The following is a 20,963-nucleotide window of genomic DNA, read 5'->3' as shown; positions in this document are numbered from 1 at the left end:
CAATTCAGCGGTTGTTTAGGAAAGTGAACCGATATTCGGTATCGGTAGATCAGAAAGGTTAAAGCCCAGCTCTGTGGAGTGTACGGCTTTGCAGCTCCTTCAGGGTTATCTTTGCTCTCTTTGTTGCCTCTCTGATTAACCCTTTCACACGTACCATCACACGGGTGTGATCGTTCTACAGTGATCCCTGAAGCGTACGATCACACCCATGTAATTAGAATGATTATTTAGAACGGCCAGTTTCGAATGATGCAACAAGCATTTGAGCTGGCCACACTTTTTTCAGAAACTATTTACACAAACACAGTCCTTACAAAGTTATGTCCAGAATGTGAGCAGTTTATTTTTGGATGCAATGTTCAGATATTCACAGAAGTATCTATAGCATAACACAATCATACAAACCGGAAAAATGTAGACTACATTTTTCCTAGCGCTAACTGAGGAAAGATTGACACAACATAAACGGTTATATTTTATAACTCTTGGCTGACATAAACTACAATATGAATTAGCTAATAGCAATTGCTATTTATAATTAATCACATCACGGGTGAACTCACCATTGATCGAAATAATTGAGTAAAACATTTTCTAGAAATCGAAAGTAATCCGACGATGATTAGTTTCAGCACGCCGCCATGCTTTTTTTCCTCACAGAAACCAACGATAAGAGAAGACAAGATGAGTTTGGTCTGTTTATAGTATACATGTTGAAGGGGTGTGTCGTCTACCATCGTTCACATCCCACCATTCACTTCCTGAAGTTCTCAATAAATTTGTCAACCCATACTCACCTCATTTTGTTTTAGCATCTTTGGTCTGACAGACGATTACGTGAAACCCAGAATGCATTGTATGTCAACAAACATGGCTCCACACATAGCTGGAATTAGCTTAGCTCATCATAATCAGTACAACCTTCAAAAAAGTATTTTACACACATAATATGTGCCCATTACAATCTATGCAAGAATCGGAATGCATGATTTATCACTGGTACTTAAAAAGCGTGAATAAAACAATAAATATATAAATTACCACACTAAATATTTTCTGATAGTGATTTATTGATACAAATAGTGCGTGCAGGCAGTCAATCATGTAACCTCTAATTCTTATTCACTGGTTCTCATGCTTTTAAATTAACTGTTCTGTTCCAGATCAGTATAGATCACTTTTGTTCTCGGTTCTGATTCTGTTGTGTGTTCTTTTCTGGTTTTCAGTTCTGTTCCCTGAACCGGTTCCAAACCCTGATTATAAGTTGAAAATATTACGTTATGTTTCAACCCATACAGTATGTAGAGCAGCAGTAGTAACAACCTGACAACGGGGAAGTGAGAAAAATACTAGGAAATTAATCATACAGTAGCAGACAGAGTACAAAATTGTTGTTTAATTTAATATATCCACATTTACATTTACATTTAAGTCATTTAGCAGACGCTCTTATCCAGAGCGACTTACAAATTGGTGCATTCACCTTATGATATCCAGTGGAACAACCACTTTACAATACTTGCATAGTGCAATGAGGAAAACCTACTACTAAACACACAAAGCTCCAGCTCCTAGATATGGGACAGCACGGAGTAGCAGAGGGACAGAGACATTCAAGGTTCTTCTCCCAGTGAGACTGACCATAGGAGGCTCTGTCGATTAGCCCCCAACCCTTAATACCCCGCAATCATCTCCTAAAGCCAATGACTACAAAATCTGCTGGATCAGCGAGATGATACGATTCTTCTGAAAGGTTCTGAACTACAGGTGATATTCTCAATTACATTTTTTGTTCAAAGCACCTCCTCCTGCAGTGGGGTAGAATAAATGATAAATGGGCAAAAACCTTCTCCAGAGTGACAGTCCCAGGTTTTGGGCCATTTCTACCCTCTTGTCGTGTATTTTAACCTCCATTTTGTGTCTTGTTGTGTGATGCAAAGGGTTCATTCATCAGACTCGTATTTTGAAAGCCGTTTCCTTCGTTAATGTGATCCACATTAACCCTTTGATGTGTACGATCACATATTTGTGATCATTGTTGAGTGGTCCCTGCAGCATCGCAAATATGTGATTGGAACAGTAACAACAGAACGTATGATGCAACACATGCATCTAAACAGCATTGTTGTCTGAAAAGCACATAAACAATGTTTTGTACTGAAGATCTTTACAACTTTATTTAACATTTTATTGTAAAAGATAAATGCAAACTTCATCATCAAAACATCACACAGAAAACATCCACAGCCAATCCACTCTAAATAACAGGTTGTGGGGACAAAAAAAAAACTAAACATAAGACAGCGACCTAACAGCTAGACTTGTTTACAATATACCACATCTGTGGTGAGCACAAGGGGAAATTAGTATTGTTTCGAAAATAGATAAATTCTTTATGATGGCAGCCATGTTTGTTTATGTTTGACAAGCAAAAACTCCCTAATCCCAGAATGCCATTCACTGTAAGACGCAAATAAACAAAGTCAAAGTCAAAGGTGACTGTGCAAATTTGCCTGAAAAATATGAATTTAGTTTGGCCACTTTTCAGCATATTATGAATCTCGATGGACAGTACAGTCAAAAGTTTGGACACACCTACTCATTCCAGGGTTTAGGAATTTTCTACATTGTAAAATAATAGTGAAGACATCAAAACTATGAAATAACGAGGCCAGGTCATCTGACATATGGAATCATCTAAAAGACATCAACACTATGAAATAACGAGGCCAGGTCATCTGACATATGGAATCGTGTAATAACCCAAAAAGTGTAAATCCAAATATATTTTATATTTGAGATTCTTCAAAGTAGCCACCCTTTGCCTTGATGACAGCTTTGCACACTCTTGGCATTCTCTTAACCAGCTTCATGAGCTAGTCACCTGGAATGCATTTCAATTAACAGGTGTGCCTTGTTAAAAGTACATTTGTGGAATTTCTTTCCTTCTTAATGCATGTGAGCCAATCAGTTGTGTAGGGGTAGGGGTGGTATACAGAAGATAGCCCTATTTGGTAAAAGACCAAGTCCATATTATGGCAAGAACAGCTCAAATAAGTAAAGAGAAGCTACGTCCATCATTACTTTAAGACATGAAGGTCAGTCAATCCGGAAAATTTCAAGAACTTTGAAAGTGTCTTCAAGTGCAGTCACAAAAACCATCAAGCGCTATGATGAAACTGGCTTCATGAGGACTGCCACGGGAAAGGAAGACGCAGAGTTACCTCTGCTGCAGAGGATAAGTTCATTAGAGTTACCAGCCTCAGAAATTGCATAAATAAAGGCTTCACAGAGTTCAAGTAACAGACACATCTCAACATCAACTTTTCAGAAGAGACTGCGTGAATCAAGCATTCATGGTGGAATTGCTAAAGGACACCAATAAGAATAAGAGACTTGCTTGAGCCAAGAAACATGAGCAATGGACATTAGACCGGTGGAAGTCTGTCCTTTGGTCTGATGAGTCCAAATTTTAGATTTTTGGTTCCAACCGCCGTGTCTTTGTGAGACGCAGAGTATGTGAACGGATGATCTCTGCATGTGTGGTTCCCACCGTGAAGCATGGAGGAGGAGGTGTGATGGTGTTGTTTTTTTTTTGCTGGTGACAGTGTCAGTGATTTATTTAGAATTCAAGGCACACTTAACCAACATGGCTACCACAGCATTCTGCAGCAATATGCCATCCCACCTGCCTTGCACTTGGACTATCATTTGTTTTTCAACAGGACAATGACCCAACACACCTCCAGGCTGTGTAAGGGCTATTTGACCAAGAAGGAAAGTGATGGAGTTCTGCATCAGATGACCTGGCCTCCACAACCACCCGACCTAAACCCAATTGTAATAGTTTGGGATGAGTTGGACCACAGAGTGAAGGAAAAGTAGCCAACAAGTGCTCAACATATGTGGGAACTCCTTCAAGACTGTTGGAAAAGTATTCCAGGTGAAGCTGGTTGAGAGAATACCAAGAGTGTACAAAGCTGTCATCAAGGCAAAGGGTGGCTATTTTGAAGAATCTCAAATATAAAATATATTTTGATTTGTTTAACACTTTTTTGGTTACTACATGATTCCATATGTGTTATTTCATAGTTGTGATGTCTTCACTATTATTCTACAATGTATAAAATAGTACAAATAAAGAAAACTCTTGAAAGAGTAGGTGTGTCCAAACTTTTTACTGGTACTGCATATCATATAGACAGGTGTGTGCCTTTCCAAATCATGTCCAATCAATTGAATTTACCACAGGTGGACTCCAATCAAGTTGTAGAAACATCTCAAGGATGATCAATGGAAACAGGATGCACCTGAGCTCAATTTTGAGTCTCATAGCAAAGGGTCTGAATACTTATGTAAATATAGTATTTCAGTTTTTTATTTTTAATACATTTGACAACATTTCTAAAAACCTGTATTTGCTTTGTCATTATGGGGTATTGTGTGTAGATTGATGAGATGTTTTATTTCATCCATTTTAGAATAATGCTGTAACATAACAAAATGTGGAAAAAGGGAAGGGGTTTGAATACTTTCCGAATTCACTGTACCTACATATGGTATGCTACAGTAGATAGGAATGCAAAGTTATTATTTGTAAGGAAAACAATAATGAAGGCAATGTGTGCTCCAGCCAGAAAATGTGCCAGGGGGAAAAACTTTTTGCAAGGCCTGTTCTGACTAGAGATGCGCAAATGTCTGCATACTTGATCTGGGGAAACGCTGGGGAAGTGCTTGGGCTTTCGTCAAAGAGAGAGGTTTGTGCCGCTCAGTAAAGCCTCAAACATAAATTGTCAACAATGAAATGGGCTACTTCTTATGTGAATTAACGAGGAGGTGGCCACTTTGAAAATAATTTGAAATTGACAAGTAGACAAGTATAGCCTGAGGATAATTTGCAGACAGTGTGCCTTGGCTTAAGGGCAGCACGGTTTAACTGTCCTGTTGCATAACAATCACATTTTGGAACAGTGAGTACATTCTGACATCACTCGCATAAAAAATCTCACGCTGGGGTGACCGTTAGAGATATTTAGAACTCACATGTGATAAGGTTAACATTCAGACTGATATTCATTACAGTATGAATTGCCATGGCCCCTAAGACTGATTGGACTGTACCATAGCAAGTGCCCCTCTGTAAGACACCCCCCTTAGCCTTGTAGATTTGCTCATTTATAAGTTAAGATTTGTCTGTATCCAATGTCAGAGTCACTCCTACGCCCCTGCTGCCGACTGACTAATAGAATGTAACCCATGTAATTTCAGAGCTGAATCACAATAGGGCACTGAACACTCATTGAAATCACTGTTGACATATTTTGATATGTTTTCTTCACAGGCCTAGGTTTATTTTAATCCAATAGGTCTCAACCTTAAAATGTCAAAGCCTACTCAACCATATTTTGTATGCACCAAGTTTCATTACCATCACAAAATAAATAGTGCTTTCATAAAATAATGTTCAGTGTGGTGCGCTCTGATACAATATAGGATCTTCCGTCTCAGAATGTAATTTTGTCAGCCTCTACAGTTATGTGCTTTTATGGAGGTAAAAACAGCAATGTTGGGCTTGAGGGGCTGTTGGTGTGTGATATCAGGAGTGGGAGAGCATGCATGAGAGAGCTACATCTGTGCCCTCAAGGGTTTGATCTAACAGCCTGTGTTCTCACACTCTGGCCCCTCTCCACAAACAGCCCCTCTAAGAGAATCTGAAAGATACTTGGGGCCAGATTCACAAAACACTACTCACGAAAAAACCTAAGAAGTTTCTTAAGGAAAAAAATAAGAAGTTCATAAGATAGTTCGTAAGTGCAATTCTTCAAAATGTTCTTAGGAATTCATAATATTCTTACGAACTTCGTTAATATCTACTTATGTGGCGCTGACATTAATGACGTGCTTGAAACCAACAAATAAGCCTATGTGACAGGGATGATAGGATTTGGCTCACTATAATAAAGTGTTGATATTTCATTTTATTACATTTATTTATCTGCTTTGTCTCGAAAATATATTTTTTAGATGGGTCGCGAAGCCTTTATACACAAAAACAAATGTTATTTTTCACACATTATAGCCATCAGACTAGCTATATCAAAAACAACAATGGATAACCAACGAAAGCGGAATAAAGATTTCAGCAAACAAGAGCTTCAAGTGATGTTGGAGGAAATAGCAACCAGTAAAAGGTTGCTGTTGCGGAGACTCGATAACTGCGGGGTCACTGCAGCGACCAAAAAGAGAAGATGGGCGAGAGTGGCGGAGTCTGCCTCTGCCATCTGGGGTATGGCAAGGGACAGTGACACCGTAAAAAAAAAGTGGTCTGACATCAAGTCGGCTGCTAAGAAGAAGGGGGATGAGAGAAGCAATGAGTTGAAGAAGACGGAAACAGGGGGATCAACCATTCATTTGGACCAGCTGGAGGAGAAGGTGGTTGAGGGACTGCGCGACTGGTAAGTTAGGTAGCTAGCTACCGCGTAACGACATAAGCCAACATAGCTAACGGCGTTAACGTTAGCTAAGTTAGCCAAGTTATTCTTTGCAAATTGACGAGCTGATGCTAGCTATTTAACACTTCTAGAATATTGTAATATATTGTTAAGTACATTTCCAAGAACAAATACTAAAACATTATGTTCAAGATTCACTTTTTTCTAAGGAAAAAAACGTAAGAACATTTTCCAATAAATGTATTGAGGAATAGCAACTTTTCTTAACTTTCTTCATAAGTCTGTAGTTAAGGAAAAATGGCGGTTAAGAAGACATTTCTTCTTAAGAAGGTTTTGTGAATCTGGGCCCAGGTCCTCGCTGGCTGGCTCTCTGTGCCCCTCACTGCACAGACACACACATATGCTGTAGGCACTGCACAAACACAAACAAACGGTACACACACACACACGCACACACACACACACACACACACACACACACACACACACACACACACACACACACACACACACACACACACACACACACACACACACACACACACACACACACATACACACTCCCCTTTTTCCAAGTAACACACACGCACACACATACACAGACAAATGTCAAGTTTTGACACACACACACAATTAGATATACAGTGCCTTCGGAAAGTATTCATACCCTTTGACTTTTTCCACATTTTGTTACATTACTAACACGACTCAGGATAAGACCCAGATGCAGACACAGGAGGCAGACAGTTCGAATCTCAGATGTGTATTACAAAACAGGGGGCAGGCAAACGGCAGGTCAAGGGCAGGCAGAAGTCAGTAATCCAAGGCAGCGTCAATCAGGGACAGAACGGCAAGCAGGCTCAGTGTCAGGGCAGGCAGAATGGTCAGAACCGGGAAGACTGGAAACAGGAGAAAAAGGGCTGTGAGACAGAGGTTTAATCCTAGACACATGAAAAGTGGGATGTATACGGAGGGTGCGGGGCAACAGAAGATGAACAGTAGAGGGGCTAAGAATCTTAGAGATGGGGAAAGAGACGATAAAACGGGGTTAAAGTTGATGGGACTCCACCTGGAGGGGCTGATCCCTAAGTGGACAACCATACCCTCTGCATGAGACAATAGCGGGGAGCAGGGTCTGGTGCCGGTCCGCCTGTCACCAATACCTGGAGGTAGTATTGAGAAAAGCAGACCGAGCTCTCTTCCAGGTACGGCGACAGCAGCAGACAAACATCTGGGCCGAGGGTATGCTGATCTCTTCCTATGGTTCAGGCAAGAGTGGGGGCTGATATCCCATGAAACACTCGATAGACCAGTGGCCAAGCAGGGAAGGGTGTTGCGGGCGTATTCCATCCACACTAGTTGCTGGCTCCAGGTGTTGGGGTTGGCGGAGACGAGGCAACGAAGATCCGTCTCCAGCTCCTGATTGGCTCACTCTGACTGGCTGTTAGACTGGGGGTGAAAACTGGAGGACAGGCTGGCCGACGACCCAATGAAGGTGCAGAACGCATTCCAGAACTGGGACGAGAACTGAGGACCGCGATCGGAGACCATGTCCACCGGGAGTCCATGGACCCGAAAGACATACTGCACCATGAGCTGGGCCGTCTCCTTGGCTGAGGGTAACTTGGGAAGGGGAATGAAATGGGTGGCTTTGGAAAACCTATCCACCACCGTAAGGATAGTGATGTTGCCATCTGATAGAGAGAGACCAGTGACGAAGTCCAGGGATATATTGGACCAGGGGCGGTGAGGAACAGGGAGTGGTTGAAGGAGGCCAGCCGGAGCTTGCCGCGGAGTCTTCTTCTGAGCACACAGTGCAGGCAGCGACATACGCATAGACGTCATGAACCATGGTGGGCCACCAAAAACGTTGTTGTACAAAGGCTAGGGTCTGGAGGAATGAGCCCATTCCAGGACCGGGCGGGGAATGGGCGGAGTCCGGGACAAACATCCGGCTGGGAATGCTGCGCCTATAGCAGCAGGGCTATGGAAGCGTGAGAGCGTGTCAGGCTTCACATTCTTGGAGCCCGGGCGGTAAAAGATGGTAAAGTTGAACCAAGTGAATAGCAGGGCCCGTCGAGCTTGCTTAGAGTTGAGGCGCTTGGCAGTGCGGAGATATTCCAGAATCTTATGATCAATCCACACTAAGAATGGATGTTCCGCCCCCTCTAACCAGTGCCTCCACTCCTCCAACTCCATCTTCACCGTGAGTTGTTCTTGATTTCTCACGTCATAATTCCTCTCAGTGGTGTTAAGACGATGGGAAAGGAAAAGGAAAGGAAAGCACAGGGATGCAGCTTTTGGTCCTGGGCAGAACGCTGGGACAGGACAGAACCCACTCTGATGTCTGAGGCATTGACTTCCACCACGAACTGAAGGGATGGAAAGGGATGGATTAAGATGGGAGCTGCAGTGAAAAGATGCTTGAGTTCCAAGAACGCCCGGTCAGCAGCTGGAGACCACTTGAACGGGACCTCGGGAGAGGTGAGTGCTGAAAGGGGTGCTGTAACCCTGGATGAAACGGCAGTATAGATTAGCAAAGCCCAGGAAGCGTTGCAGCTGCACTCTGGATGTGGGTTGAGGCCAATCCACCACCTCTCTCACCTTGCCAGGATCCATCTGCATATTTCCTACAGCAATAATGTATCCTGGAAAGGAGATGCTGGAGCCATGGAATTTGCATTTCTCAGCTTTAACAAATGGCTGGCTCTCCAGAAGACGCTGGAGGACCTGTCAGATGTGAAGGACATGTTCTTGAGCTGAGTGGGAAAATACGAGGATGTCATCGAGGTAGACCAACACGAACCGGTTCAACATGTCACAGAAAACATTGTTAAACAAAAAAAGAACCCTGCGCCGGCAGGGGAGGCAGATGGATGGATACACCCTGCGGCCAGGAAGTCCTCAATGTACCGTTCCATTGCCTTGGTCTCCAGACCCAAAGGGAAATAAAGCGATGTGGCACAGGCTTTGTTGAAAACCTCCCGGAGGTCCTGGTACTCTGCGGGAACGGCGGAGAGGTCCAAGGCTTTTCCCAAGCCCACAGGAAGATGTCCCAGGCAGGCTGCGCCGACTTCAGACAATGATCGTGGCAGAACGGGCTCCAACCCTTGATAGAACCAACAGTCCAGTCGATAAAGGGATTGTGCCTCTGGAGCGATGAAAACCCCCAAACCACAGATACCAGAGGAGATTCGATGAGCAGAAATTACATAGACTCACTGTGGTTACCTGACACTCGCAGGTTGATAGGAACTGTATTGTGGGTGACTCTACCAATAGAGTGCCCATCCAGCACTCTGACGTCCATGGGAATGAAGAGGGGTTGAGCAGGGGTTTCCAACTCTGACACCAGGGTAGTGTCCATAAAACTCTTGTCGGTCCCAAAGTCAATGAGTGCCCGGAGAGATTTTGACCAGTCACCCCACAGCAGAATGGCATGGAGAACGGTACGAGTAATGGCCCACCAGCGTACACGTACCTACTGATGAGCCTGGTCTTTTAATGGACAGGTAGAAATGTAATGACCAGTAGTTCCACAATACAGGCAGCTATTGGTGTTCAGTCTGCGTAAACGTTCAGCAGGAGACAATCTAGCTCTGCCAAGTTGCATGGGCTCCGGAGGAGGAGAGTTGCCAGACCTCTGTGATTCCAGGAGGAACTCGGGTAACCTCGTATTCTCTCGGTAATGTAGACGCCGGGAACTTCCAGGATTCCTCGGAGGCAAGGTGGGATCCTTGGACGAGCGAGTGTGACTGGGAACAGACCTCTTCTCCCTCCTACGTTCCCGTAGCCGCCCACCGATCTGTATGGTCAAGGCGATGAGAGAGTCGAGATCCATGGGCAGATCCTGGGCTGTGAGTTCGTCTTTAACCTCCTCCGATAATCCATGAAGTAACGTGTCAAACAGGGATTCTGGGTTCCAGGCACTCTCAGTGGCCAACGTGCGGAAATCGACTGCATAGTCTGCCACACTACAGGAGTCTTGACATAGTAGGAGTAGCTTCCAAACAGCCTCTCCCCCCCGGAAAATTGAGAATTAACACCTTTTTATACCTCCGCCATGAACTCATCCAGACTGAAGCACATGGTGGATTGTTGCTCCCTCACTGCCGTAGCCCATGCGAGAGCCCTCCTGGACATCAGCGTTATAATGTACGCTATCTTCGAGCAGTCGGAGGGAAAAGAAGAGGCCTGCAGCTCGAAGATGAGGGAGCACTGGGAGAGAAACGTCCGACAGGTTCCTGAATCTCTAGAGTAGCGCTCCGGAGGGGGTTCTCGGGAAGCCGGGGTGGGCTGGGGAGACGCTCTGCTGACCTCAGCGGGGTTACTGAGAGGCTGGGAGGTTACTGTTGTGTCTGGCTGCCTAATAGACAATCCGCAGAAATGCTTCAGCAATGTATTGAAAGCGCAGTCATGGCTTTCCGCCAAGGTCTGGAATCCTTCCATGAGATTTTGAAGTAACTCTTCGGGTTTTCCAATGGTGGCTCCTTGGGAGGAGACGGCGTTGCGGAGCTGGTCCGAGTCTGCTGGATCAGTCATGGCCAGTTCGTACAAACATGACTCAGGATCAAGATGCAGACACAGGAGGCAGACAGTTCGAACCTCAGATGTTTATTACAAAACGGGGCAGACAAACGGTAGGTCAAGGGCAGGCAGAGGTCAGCAATCTAAGGCAGCATCAATCACGGTCAGAACGGCAGGCAGGCTTGAGGTCAGGGTAGGCAGAATGGTCAGGACCGGGAAGACTACAACTATGTGTTGTGTTACATGAACAATCATTCTTAGAATGACTATACTTTAAGAAGAAAGAAATCAATGCCGGTGATGTTTGGTGAGGACCTGCCTTTCCACAGGCCTACAAGCCCTCAGTCCAGCCTTTCCCAGCCTATTGCGGACAGTCTGAGCACTGATGGAGGGATTGTGCGTTCCTGGCAGTTGTTGTTGCCATCCTGTACCTGTCCCGCAGGTGTGATGTTCGGATGTACCGATCCTGTGCAGGTGTCGTTACACACGGTCTGCCACTGCAAGGACGATCAGCTGTACATCCTGACTCCCTGTAACGCTATCTTAGGCGTCTCACAGTACGGACATAGCAATTTATTGCCCAGGCCACATCTGAAGTCCTCATGCCTCCTTGCAGCATGCCTAAGGCATGTTCACGCAGATGAGCAGGGACCCTGGGCATCTTTCTTTTTGGTTTTTTAGTCAGTAGAAAGGCCTCTTTAGTGTCCTAAGTTTTCATAACTGTGACCTTAATTGCCTACTGTCTGTAAGCTGTTAGTGTCTTAACGGTGTTTAAACCCTTTACAATGAAGATCTGTGAAGTTATTTGGATTTCTACTAATTATCTTTGAAAGACAGTGTCCTGAAAAAGGGACGTTTCTTTTTTTTCTGAGTTTACATGTCGACTATTATTCAATTCTTCACAATATTTTTTTTCTGAACAAAATGCTCAAGCTTTCAGAGCAGCATACAGGTGAGTATATTACATGTTGTTTTCTAGTCCAAACCCAAACTGTGTCATCAAGGTGAAGAATCCCGGCGGCAATGGGAGGACACACTCTCGAGCTGTATTGTCACAAAATGGAGGGTTAGTCAGTCTTCCTCTTCTCTGAGAAAAACAAAAACTGCTTTTCCTTATTCTCAAGCGCACTCTGTGATGTTTTCACCTATTGCTGTGAACAAAACTGTAGTATGCCACTGTTTTTGCTGATGGAAAGACTTGGTATACTATAATACTGCAAATGCATGACTCCTATCAGGACAATACAGAACATGCCTTAACAGTGACATCATTTCTTGTTAATGTACAGTATAGATGGACTGAACAATATAATTTGTGCAATGTATATTCAAATGAACAGTTTTGACCAGGGAAATACATTTGTTGAACACATGATCAAATTCTATAAATTGTATATAAAATGTTCCATCTAATTAAAAAAAGTATTATATTGTATGAAAAAATATATATATATTAAAAGGGATGCATTCTCAATAGATAATGGCAAGCATACAATACAGTACAATGTACCAACCCATTTGAAGTGATCGTGTAAGTGCCTTAGGGTTGAGTGTCCTGGGTTGAAAGAGGACAGGGACTGGCAGCATTTGTCTTGTGTTTTAGTGAAAGGCAGTCCCCTCTATAGTGTACAGAGATAGAGAGAAAGAGAGAGTGAGATAATCTGACAGCGTGGTGACACAAAGTGACAATGGATGGCAGTCATTGTCACTTTGTGCTAAAGAGGAGTTTGAATTCCAAAGGAATGTAGTCCGAATAAAATCAACATACAAAGGGAGATGACACTCATGAAGAGTGGAAAGAGAAAATGTATCAATAATAATAACTTGGATGTATCATGAAAAGAAATGGCACAGAAGGTGAACATGTAAATATTTGAAGACGAGTGGATGGAAGCAAATCTGAGTAAAAAGAGAAGTTCACATAATCGAGAAAATGTCTTCGGTAAAGTGTTATCATCATGTCGGAATTTTAATGTCTCTGCTTGCACTTAAAGGAAAGTCAGTTTTAAACAAATGTGTTGTTGATATCTTTATGATAACTGTGATGCACACAGACATTGTAGAAAGTACTACATTTGAATAAATGTGGATTCCACTTTGTCTTGTGTTTAGTATACTGGTGATTTACTGTATAACAATTTAAGAAATTATACTACTGCTTATGGTTATTAGTGAGACAGACTCAGAAGGTTAAGTGGCTCTCATTACCTTTTCTCAGGTTTTTACAAATAAATTATTTCAAGCCTTGATCAAGTTGAAAATGTAACTGTCTTTTCATCATTCACTGATGATTTAGCTCAAAATTGATGAGCTGTCATCGCCACTAATAATGTTTTTAAAGTGAGGATTGCAATTAAGTTCATTGTTGAAAACCATATGGCAGGCTTAGTAAAAACAGAAACAAATTTTAGATTTTACTTCTCAACAGCAATGTTATACATTCGGAAAGTATTCAGACCCCTTCACTTTCTCCACATTTTGCTACGTTACAGCCTTATTCTAAAATGGATTAAATAGATTTTTTCCCTCATCAATCTGCACATAATACCCCATAAAGTCAGCAAAATGCAAAAACAGGTTTTTAGAAAACTGAAATATCACATTTACATAAGTATTCAGACCCTTTACTCAGTACTTTGTTGAAGCAGCTTTGGCAGCGGTTACAGCCTCGTGTCTTCTTGGGTATGACGCTACAAGCTTGGCCCACCTGTATTTGGGGAGTTTCTCCCATTCTTCTCTGCAAATCCTCTCAAGCTCTGTCAGGTTGGATGGGGAGCGTCGCTGCACAGCTATTTGCAGGTCTCTCCAGAGATGTTTGATCGGGTTCAAGTCAAGGCTCTGGCTGGGCCACTCAAGGACATTCAATGACTTGTCCCGAAGCCACTCCTGCGTTTTCTTGGCTATGTGCTTAGGGTCGTTGTCCTGTTGGAAGATAAACCTTCGCCCCAGTCTGAGGTCCTGAGCGCTCAGGAGCTGTACTTTGCTCCGTTCATCTTTCCCTCGATCCTGACTAGTCTCCCAGTCCCTGCTGCTGATAAACAACCCCACCGCATTTTATTTTTATTTTTACCTTTATTTAAATATGCAAGTCAGTTAAGAACAAATTCTTATTTACAATGATGGCCTAGGAACAGTGGGTTAACTGCCTTGTTCAGGGGCAGAACAACAGATTTTTACCTTGTCAGCTCGGGATTTGATCTATCAACCTTTCGGTTACTGGCCCAACGCTCTAAATGAATGAAAACAAATGATACTGACAGGATGTGACAAAACACTCATATCTGGGGAGAAAGGAAAAAAAATATTTAATCCATTTTAGAATAAAGCTGTAACATAAAAAAAGTGTGGAACATGTGTCTAAATACTTTCCTAATGCACTGTATGATCTAGTTAGTTAGCTAGCTATAGCCAGTCAGTGAATTCCCAATCAATGTGATTAGACTGCCATTCACACAGCTAATACTAGCTAGGTAACTAGCTAACATTATTTTTGATGACACATGTATATGAATGATAGCTAACTAGTAAGCTAGCTAATAAACTTTGCAGAAATCAGAGGAAGCTGGTGGGAGGAGCTATAGTAGGACGAGCTCAGTGTAATGGCTGGAATGGATTCAATTGAACTGAGTGTTTGGTACCATTCCATTGATTCCTATCCAGCCATTACAATGAGCTTGTCCTCCTATAGCTCCCCCGACCATTCTCTTCTGGCAGAAATATTGTTGCCCAAGAAGTAAACTAGTTAGCTAGCTAGAAAGCAAGCTAGCTAGACAGCCATTGGTGCTGCTAAGTACATCATAAAATAATCTGCATATTTTGGTCAGAGTCGAATTTGTATCCAGCTGGATTAAATGTAAAATAGAGTTCTGATTGTGTTCTCAACAGTACAATATTGAGCATGTGAGCTTTGAACCTTTTCAGTTATTGTCAGGTTGATAATGACTGTCCTTACCAACAGTCTGTCCTTACAAGCAGCAATTTGCATTACATTTCTCTCTCTCTCTCTCTCTCTCTCTCTCTCTCTCTCTCTCTCTCTCTCTCTCTCTCTCTCTCTCTCTCTCTCTCTCTCTCTCTCTCTCTCTCTCTCTCTCATGTACACACACACACAAAGAGAGAGAGAGAGAGAGAGTGTGTGTGTGTGTGTGTGTGTGTGTGCGTGCGTGCGTGCGTGCGTGCGTGCGTGCGTGAGAGAGAGAGAGAGAGAGAGAGAGAGAGAGAGAGAGAGAGAGAGAGAGAGAGAGAGAGAGAGAGAGAGAGAGAGAGAGAGAGAGAGAGAGAGAGAGAGAGAGAAATGTAAATACAATTTTGAAGCAAATAATAAATCAAATGCTGCAGCTATGGAGGTGAACATGCGCCTGAATTTTTGGAGTGCCCTGTTAGGGTGAAGGAGAATGAAGTGGCAAGGGTAAGATGTGTCCAGCGTCTCCTATCTGGAGGCGGTGATAAAATTTGAAGTAACGAGAGGCGGGGAAGAAGCAATGGTAGTTGAGCCACCACGACGACAAGGTTTCTCATCAACCGATAGATAGTGAAGTGCTGCATGTTATAAAAGTGGACTTTGTATTATTCATTTCAATGGTCATAAACTGTACAACACAAGCGGTAAAGAAGTCTAAGAAAATTGGAATCATTGTGAATGCCGCTGAACGTTTTGGGGGTTTTTGTGATTTCACAGCCGAGACAGTGCAATAAATTCTGTCGGTGAATGTAGCCCCATCACAGGCCCCTGAGCCTGTGTAGGGAAGTATTTTGGAGTGGACTGTGATTGAAGTATGATGTTTTATTTGATTTATTTAAACAATTTATAGTTAACGTGTTTTATTTTGTATGAAGTCGTTTTACGCCTTTCCCGGAATGTTTTTTTGTTTCTTGTTCAATGCCCCGTCCAGCTGCCGGCGGTAATGGACCATTAACACTGCATGCCAACCGCCGTTAAACCCCATCGAAGAAGAAGTACCACAATGCATCGCTTTACCAGCTACTTCCTAAATACGGATGGCCACCGTGTTTACACCAAAATTAGTTGAGATAAAATAAGATCCATCTGTCAAGGTAGATGACATTTTGTCGACATAGCTAATCCTTTTTAGCTTGATTTCCTTATGCAGTTTGTAAGTTGTCCGCTCGCAAATCTCGTTTTACACGCAGCAGCACTAACTTGAGCTAGACAGTTAACTAACGTTGGCTAGCATTAGCAAGCTACTGCACTGTAGCTAGCCAGGGTTGTGTGCCTTGATTGGCGCATTATATTTCACTTTAGTATTTGGTGGCAGTAAGTCAGCTAGCTAGTATCGATTACGGACAGGTAATGTTAGCTTGCTTGCCTCAAACCACAGGCAAATAGCTAGTCATAACAACAGCTAGCTAACTTGACTTGCTAACGTGGCTAGCCACACAGCTGAATCTTTCCACAATGTGAGTTGTCTATTGCCTTGCGCATCATCAGCAAGTGTTTATTTTTTGTATTTATTTTTTGACAATTCGAAGATGTACACCTTATTATCTGGTCTGTACAAATACGTGTTCCAGAAGGACGAATACTGCATCTTGATCCTAGGACTTGACAATGCAGGAAAAACGGTACGTCTGTTTCATAGCAGTTCTCTCTCGTTGGAAGAGCACGCTGAGCACCGCGCATTGTCCTTGTTTGTCTCTGTTGGATGAACTGCTGCTGCTTGTTTGATTTAGTCATGTATGTTCTACACACAGACCTTTTTGGAACAGACCAAGACCAAGTTCAGTAAGAACTACAAGGGAATGAATTTGTCCAAGATCACCACTACAGTTGGACTTAACAGTACGTATAGCCAACCAGTAAGACTGAGCTTGTTGTGTTGCATTCAATTGTAGCACATTGGTTTTCAAGAGTCCATGCCATTCTAATATGTTCTTCTGACTACTTCCTTCACGCAGTCGGCACAATCGATGTGGGCAAAGCTCGTCTAATGTTCTGGGACCTTGGTGGTCAAGAGGAGCTTCAGTCGCTATGGGACAAAGTGAGCAGCACCGATATCAAATTACACACACACACACACCATATCTAGCTAGATGTCATGTCTGTTTTTGTCATTCAAGTACAATGATTTGAGGTTGACTACTGAAACATGGCTTTGTTTGCTTTGTGAATCCGCAGTACTACGCCGAGTCCCACGGTGTGATCTATGTTATAGACTCCACCGATGAGGAGCGACTAGCAGAATCAAAAGAGGCATTTGGTGAGTTCCTCACTAGCTTGCCTGAAGCATTTAGAGAAGAATGCCAAACGTCAAGAGGGCACATAGAGTGACATTTGTCATGGGCTACAGTCTGATTCACTAACTGAATGTACACTCCACATTATGGATGTAAAAGGAATGGACTGGTGTGAGAAATATGGTTGGAACTCCCTAGCCCCTGCTTGCACCAATATAACGACTTTAAAGGGATAGTTAATTCAATCTTTTAGTATTTTATTCACTGTTAATACAATCAGAGAGAGAGGGTGAGTTTCACAATTGGATAATCACAAAAAACAAACATCACCATAGCTACTGGGAGTGAACTTCGAGAGAAGCGGGAATGGGGTGGGGGTGGCTATGAGCTGGTGGCTGGGGCGCCGTCGGCGGTGTAGTAGCCGATGAGGGGTGCCTGACAGGGGCAGCCAATGACCAAAATGCCGCCGTAGCCGGCTGCCAAATCTTGCCTAATCCTGCCCAATGCAATGCAACGACCCTAATTGTGCATGTTATCAGTCTAGTTTTCAAGATCGAGCAGTACAAAGCAAAAACTGTGATGTTGTGTTTTAGCGTCTCATGAGAGGGAGTCAGCAAATCCACTCTTCCTAACAGAAGGGTCAAGTATTGAACCATAGCTTGGACTGACGGTTCCATTTTCTTTTTTTCCAGAGAAAATGATCAGCAGTGAGGTTTTGGAAGGTGTGCCTCTCCTGGTGCTCGCCAACAAGCAGGATGTGGAGGTAGGCCTATATAATCCAGTCTGGGGTTGTTTTGAAAAGAAGTCTAAACTAACCATGCCTTGTATAAACTAAAATATGACAAGGCTTGTTGCCAGCAGAAGTTGTTTGGCCTATAATATGATCACAACAAAGTAGTCCTCCATCCCTCATGCATACTTTTCATAGATGACTCGGTGTTATAATATGTTATACCATACCCGTACTATACACTGAGTGTACAAAACATGAAGAACACCTGCTCTTTCCATGACAGACTGACCAGGTGAAAGCTGTGATCCCTTATTGATGTAATTTCAATCCACTTCAATCAGAATAGATGAAATGGGAGGAAACAGATTAAAGAATGATTTTTAAGCCTTGAGACGTGGATTGTGTATGTGCCATTCAGAGGGTGAATGGGCAATACAAAAAATGTAAGTGTCTTTGAACGGAGGATGGTATTAGGTGCCAGGCGCAGCGGTTTGTGTCAAGAACTGCATCGCTGCTGGGTTTTTCACGCTCTACAGTTTCCCGTGAGTTTCAAGAATGGTCCACCACCCAAAGGACATCCAGCCAACACAACTTTGGGAAACATTGGAGTTAACATGGGCCAGCATCCCAACTTGTGGATAACCCGACAAATTGAGTCTGTTCTGAGAGCAAAAGGTGGGGGGGTGCAACTCAATATTAGGAAGATGTACCTAATGTTTGGTATACTCAGTGTTCAAGCTCACCTTAATGCGGCGTTATTGTACTCTTGAAATAAATGTGATTGACAATTTCCACCACATACAGCTATCCCTTGCTAGGTAAATTCTGTCTCTTTGAAAATCTCTAAGATCGTATCCATTTAGGCATATTTCTTTGTTTTTTCGGTAGAACTGTATGTCTGTGCCGGACATCAAAACCGCTTTTAGCGACTGCGCTCCAAAGATCGGTAAACGAGATTGCCTGGTGCAGCCTTGCACAGCCCTAACAGGGTAAGAACAGAGTTTTCTATTCCACTTTACTCTCCGTTGTACATCTGGTCTGAGAGAACTCATGTGTGTGTGTGTGTGTACAGGCACGCACAAATGTACTATTTGTCATCTTTGCTTTAAGAAAAGCAGTACTCTTTGCTCATAATGAATTCCCTCTCAGGCAGGGGGTTAACGAAGGCATCGAGTGGATGGTGAAGTGCGTCATCAGAAACATTCACCGGCCACCGAGACTGAAGGACATCACATAGAGCAAGCCATGACTTCCCCACTAGGGCTCCCGAAACCGGGTCCTATTCAGTAGGCACCAAATGGTAGAAAACGTACTGAAACAAGAAGGGACTACTTACACTGCCAGTCCAATAAGAACCATTTTCAGTTGAAATATGCTTTAAAACATTTTCCTACGTTCTGCCCTGTTGAATACGACCCAGGCGCCCGTTTTGCTAAAGTGTGACTTTCAGAAACCGAGATGGATTCTATCCATGCCCTGCCAATGAACTTCTCTCTCATCCTATTTGAGTGGGTGCTTTTGAACTCAAGTCTATTTTTCAGATACAGCTTAGCATCAGGGGGAAACAATTGGGAAACTATTGATTATTGTATATTATTTGGATATGTACTCTGATTTGGGTGAAATGCTTTTTGAGGGGTTCTGATCTAAGTATAACAGTGTCAAGTCGATAAAGTTTTTATCTAGCTCAAGTACCTCCATTTCCCTTCGGTAGTATAATCCGTAATCATAAAGCGTCTCAGAGTCGGGTGCTGATCTAGTATCAACTTTTCCTTTTAGATCATAATGAATCAAATTGATATGGATTGTTTTACTCTGAATACGGGGCCCTGTGTTTTCATCCCAATGCTTGAGGGTTTTTTTTAAGTCAGAGGATGAACCTTGACACAACCTTGAGTTGTTATTTATATTATGCAAAGATGCTACATGTAATGGAATTGTACAGAGTGTCAACGATATATAAATGACTTCCCTTTCAATGACAGGACCTGTTTTAAATACTAGTTTTATAGTTTGAAATTGCGTGTGTGTGTGGTGTATGTGTATAGTCGAGTCCCAAATGGAACACTATTCCCTATTTAGGGAATAGGTGTGTCCCCAACGGCATCCTATCTCTTTTTACTCTGTCTAACCTGGTGATATATGCAAAGTATCTCCAATGATCAGGCTGAAAGCCTATTTGAATGACATTATGAAGATGTAATAAACAGTTGACACTTTTGTTTGACTTGTTCTTAGATGTTAGTGTGGTGAAGAAATGTAAAGAATGTCAGCTGCTTTTAAGCACATCCAAAATCCGATTCCTTTATTCATATTTTTGTTTTTACAAAACTGTAGGAAGGTAGAGTGGGATACACATGAAGAGAGGAAACAGACATGAAAGGAGGATATTCAAACCCTCGGCACCAGGGTGGAGTATGGTAATTACGTTATCTGTGGTTTGTTTTTTCACAAAAAAATGTACTCACCTGAATGTAATACCCACCGGAAAATGTAATAAGTTACATTATCGGGAAAGAGTTATTACATTCCGTTCATTACGCTATCCGTCAATGTATTACATTAACCAGTTTGATTATATTATAAAAGTTATTACATTATGGCAAGTTATGGTATGCAGTGTTATTACATTATCTGTTCCAGGGTGTAAATCTGATTTGGCCACCAATCTCTTATTACAGACCTTACACAAATGCATGCATTTCTAAACATTGGACTGAGCAAAGGGGTGGTGGTCTCCCATCGCTTCCTAACATAGTGGCGAGAAAAAGTATACGAATCCTTTGGAATTACCTGGATTTCTGCATAAAATTGTCATACAATTTGATCGGATCTTCATCTAAGTCACAATAATAGACAAACAGTGTGCTAAAACTAAACACAAATGTTATATTTTTCTTGTCTACATTGAATACATCATTTAAACATTCACAGTGTAGGTTGGAAAAAGTATGTGAACCCCTAGGCTAATGACTTCTCCAAAAGCTAATTGGAGTCCAATCAATGAGATGAGATTGGAAGTCAGAGTCCTGACCTCAACCCGATTGAGATGCTGTGGC

General features: G+C 42.7%; 1 protein-coding gene across 3 annotated transcripts; it reads left to right on the top strand.

The window, feature by feature from the left end:
- The first annotated feature begins 15,879 nt into the window (after positions 1 to 15,879).
- On the top strand, positions 15,880 to 20,124 carry LOC139565216 (ADP-ribosylation factor-related protein 1-like). Of its 3 annotated transcripts, none has more exons than XM_071385388.1 (8): positions 15,907 to 16,031; positions 16,467 to 16,559; positions 16,689 to 16,776; positions 16,893 to 16,975; positions 17,113 to 17,194; positions 17,864 to 17,934; positions 18,793 to 18,893; positions 19,054 to 20,124. In XM_071385388.1, exons 2-8 carry the CDS (start codon positions 16,467 to 16,469, stop codon positions 19,139 to 19,141), a joined length of 606 nt encoding a protein of 201 aa, XP_071241489.1. In that variant the 5' UTR covers positions 15,907 to 16,031; the 3' UTR covers positions 19,142 to 20,124. The 3 variants fall into 3 exon arrangements, with proteins under 3 accessions (XP_071241479.1, XP_071241489.1, XP_071241497.1); XM_071385396.1 differs by having other exon boundaries at positions 15,945 to 16,031; positions 16,509 to 16,559; XM_071385378.1 differs by having other exon boundaries at positions 15,880 to 16,559.
- The last annotated feature ends 839 nt before the right edge of the window (positions 20,125 to 20,963 follow it).

The sequence above is a fragment of the Salvelinus alpinus genome, chromosome 2 (assembly GCF_045679555.1).
Source record: "Salvelinus alpinus chromosome 2, SLU_Salpinus.1, whole genome shotgun sequence".
Classification (NCBI taxonomy): Eukaryota; Metazoa; Chordata; class Actinopteri; order Salmoniformes; family Salmonidae; genus Salvelinus; species Salvelinus alpinus.
This window is presented reverse-complemented; position numbering and strand designations above follow the sequence as displayed.

Coding starts and splice junctions, on each gene's coding strand:
- LOC139565216 (XM_071385378.1), top strand. CDS start 16,467: ATGTACACCTTATTATCTGGTCTGTACAAATACGTGTTCCAGAAGGAC. Junction 16,560..16,688: donor TTGACAATGCAGGAAAAACG/GTACGTCTGTTT, acceptor TTCTACACACAG/ACCTTTTTGGAACAGACCAA. Junction 18,894..19,053: donor CCTTGCACAGCCCTAACAGG/GTAAGAACAGAG, acceptor ATTCCCTCTCAG/GCAGGGGGTTAACGAAGGCA.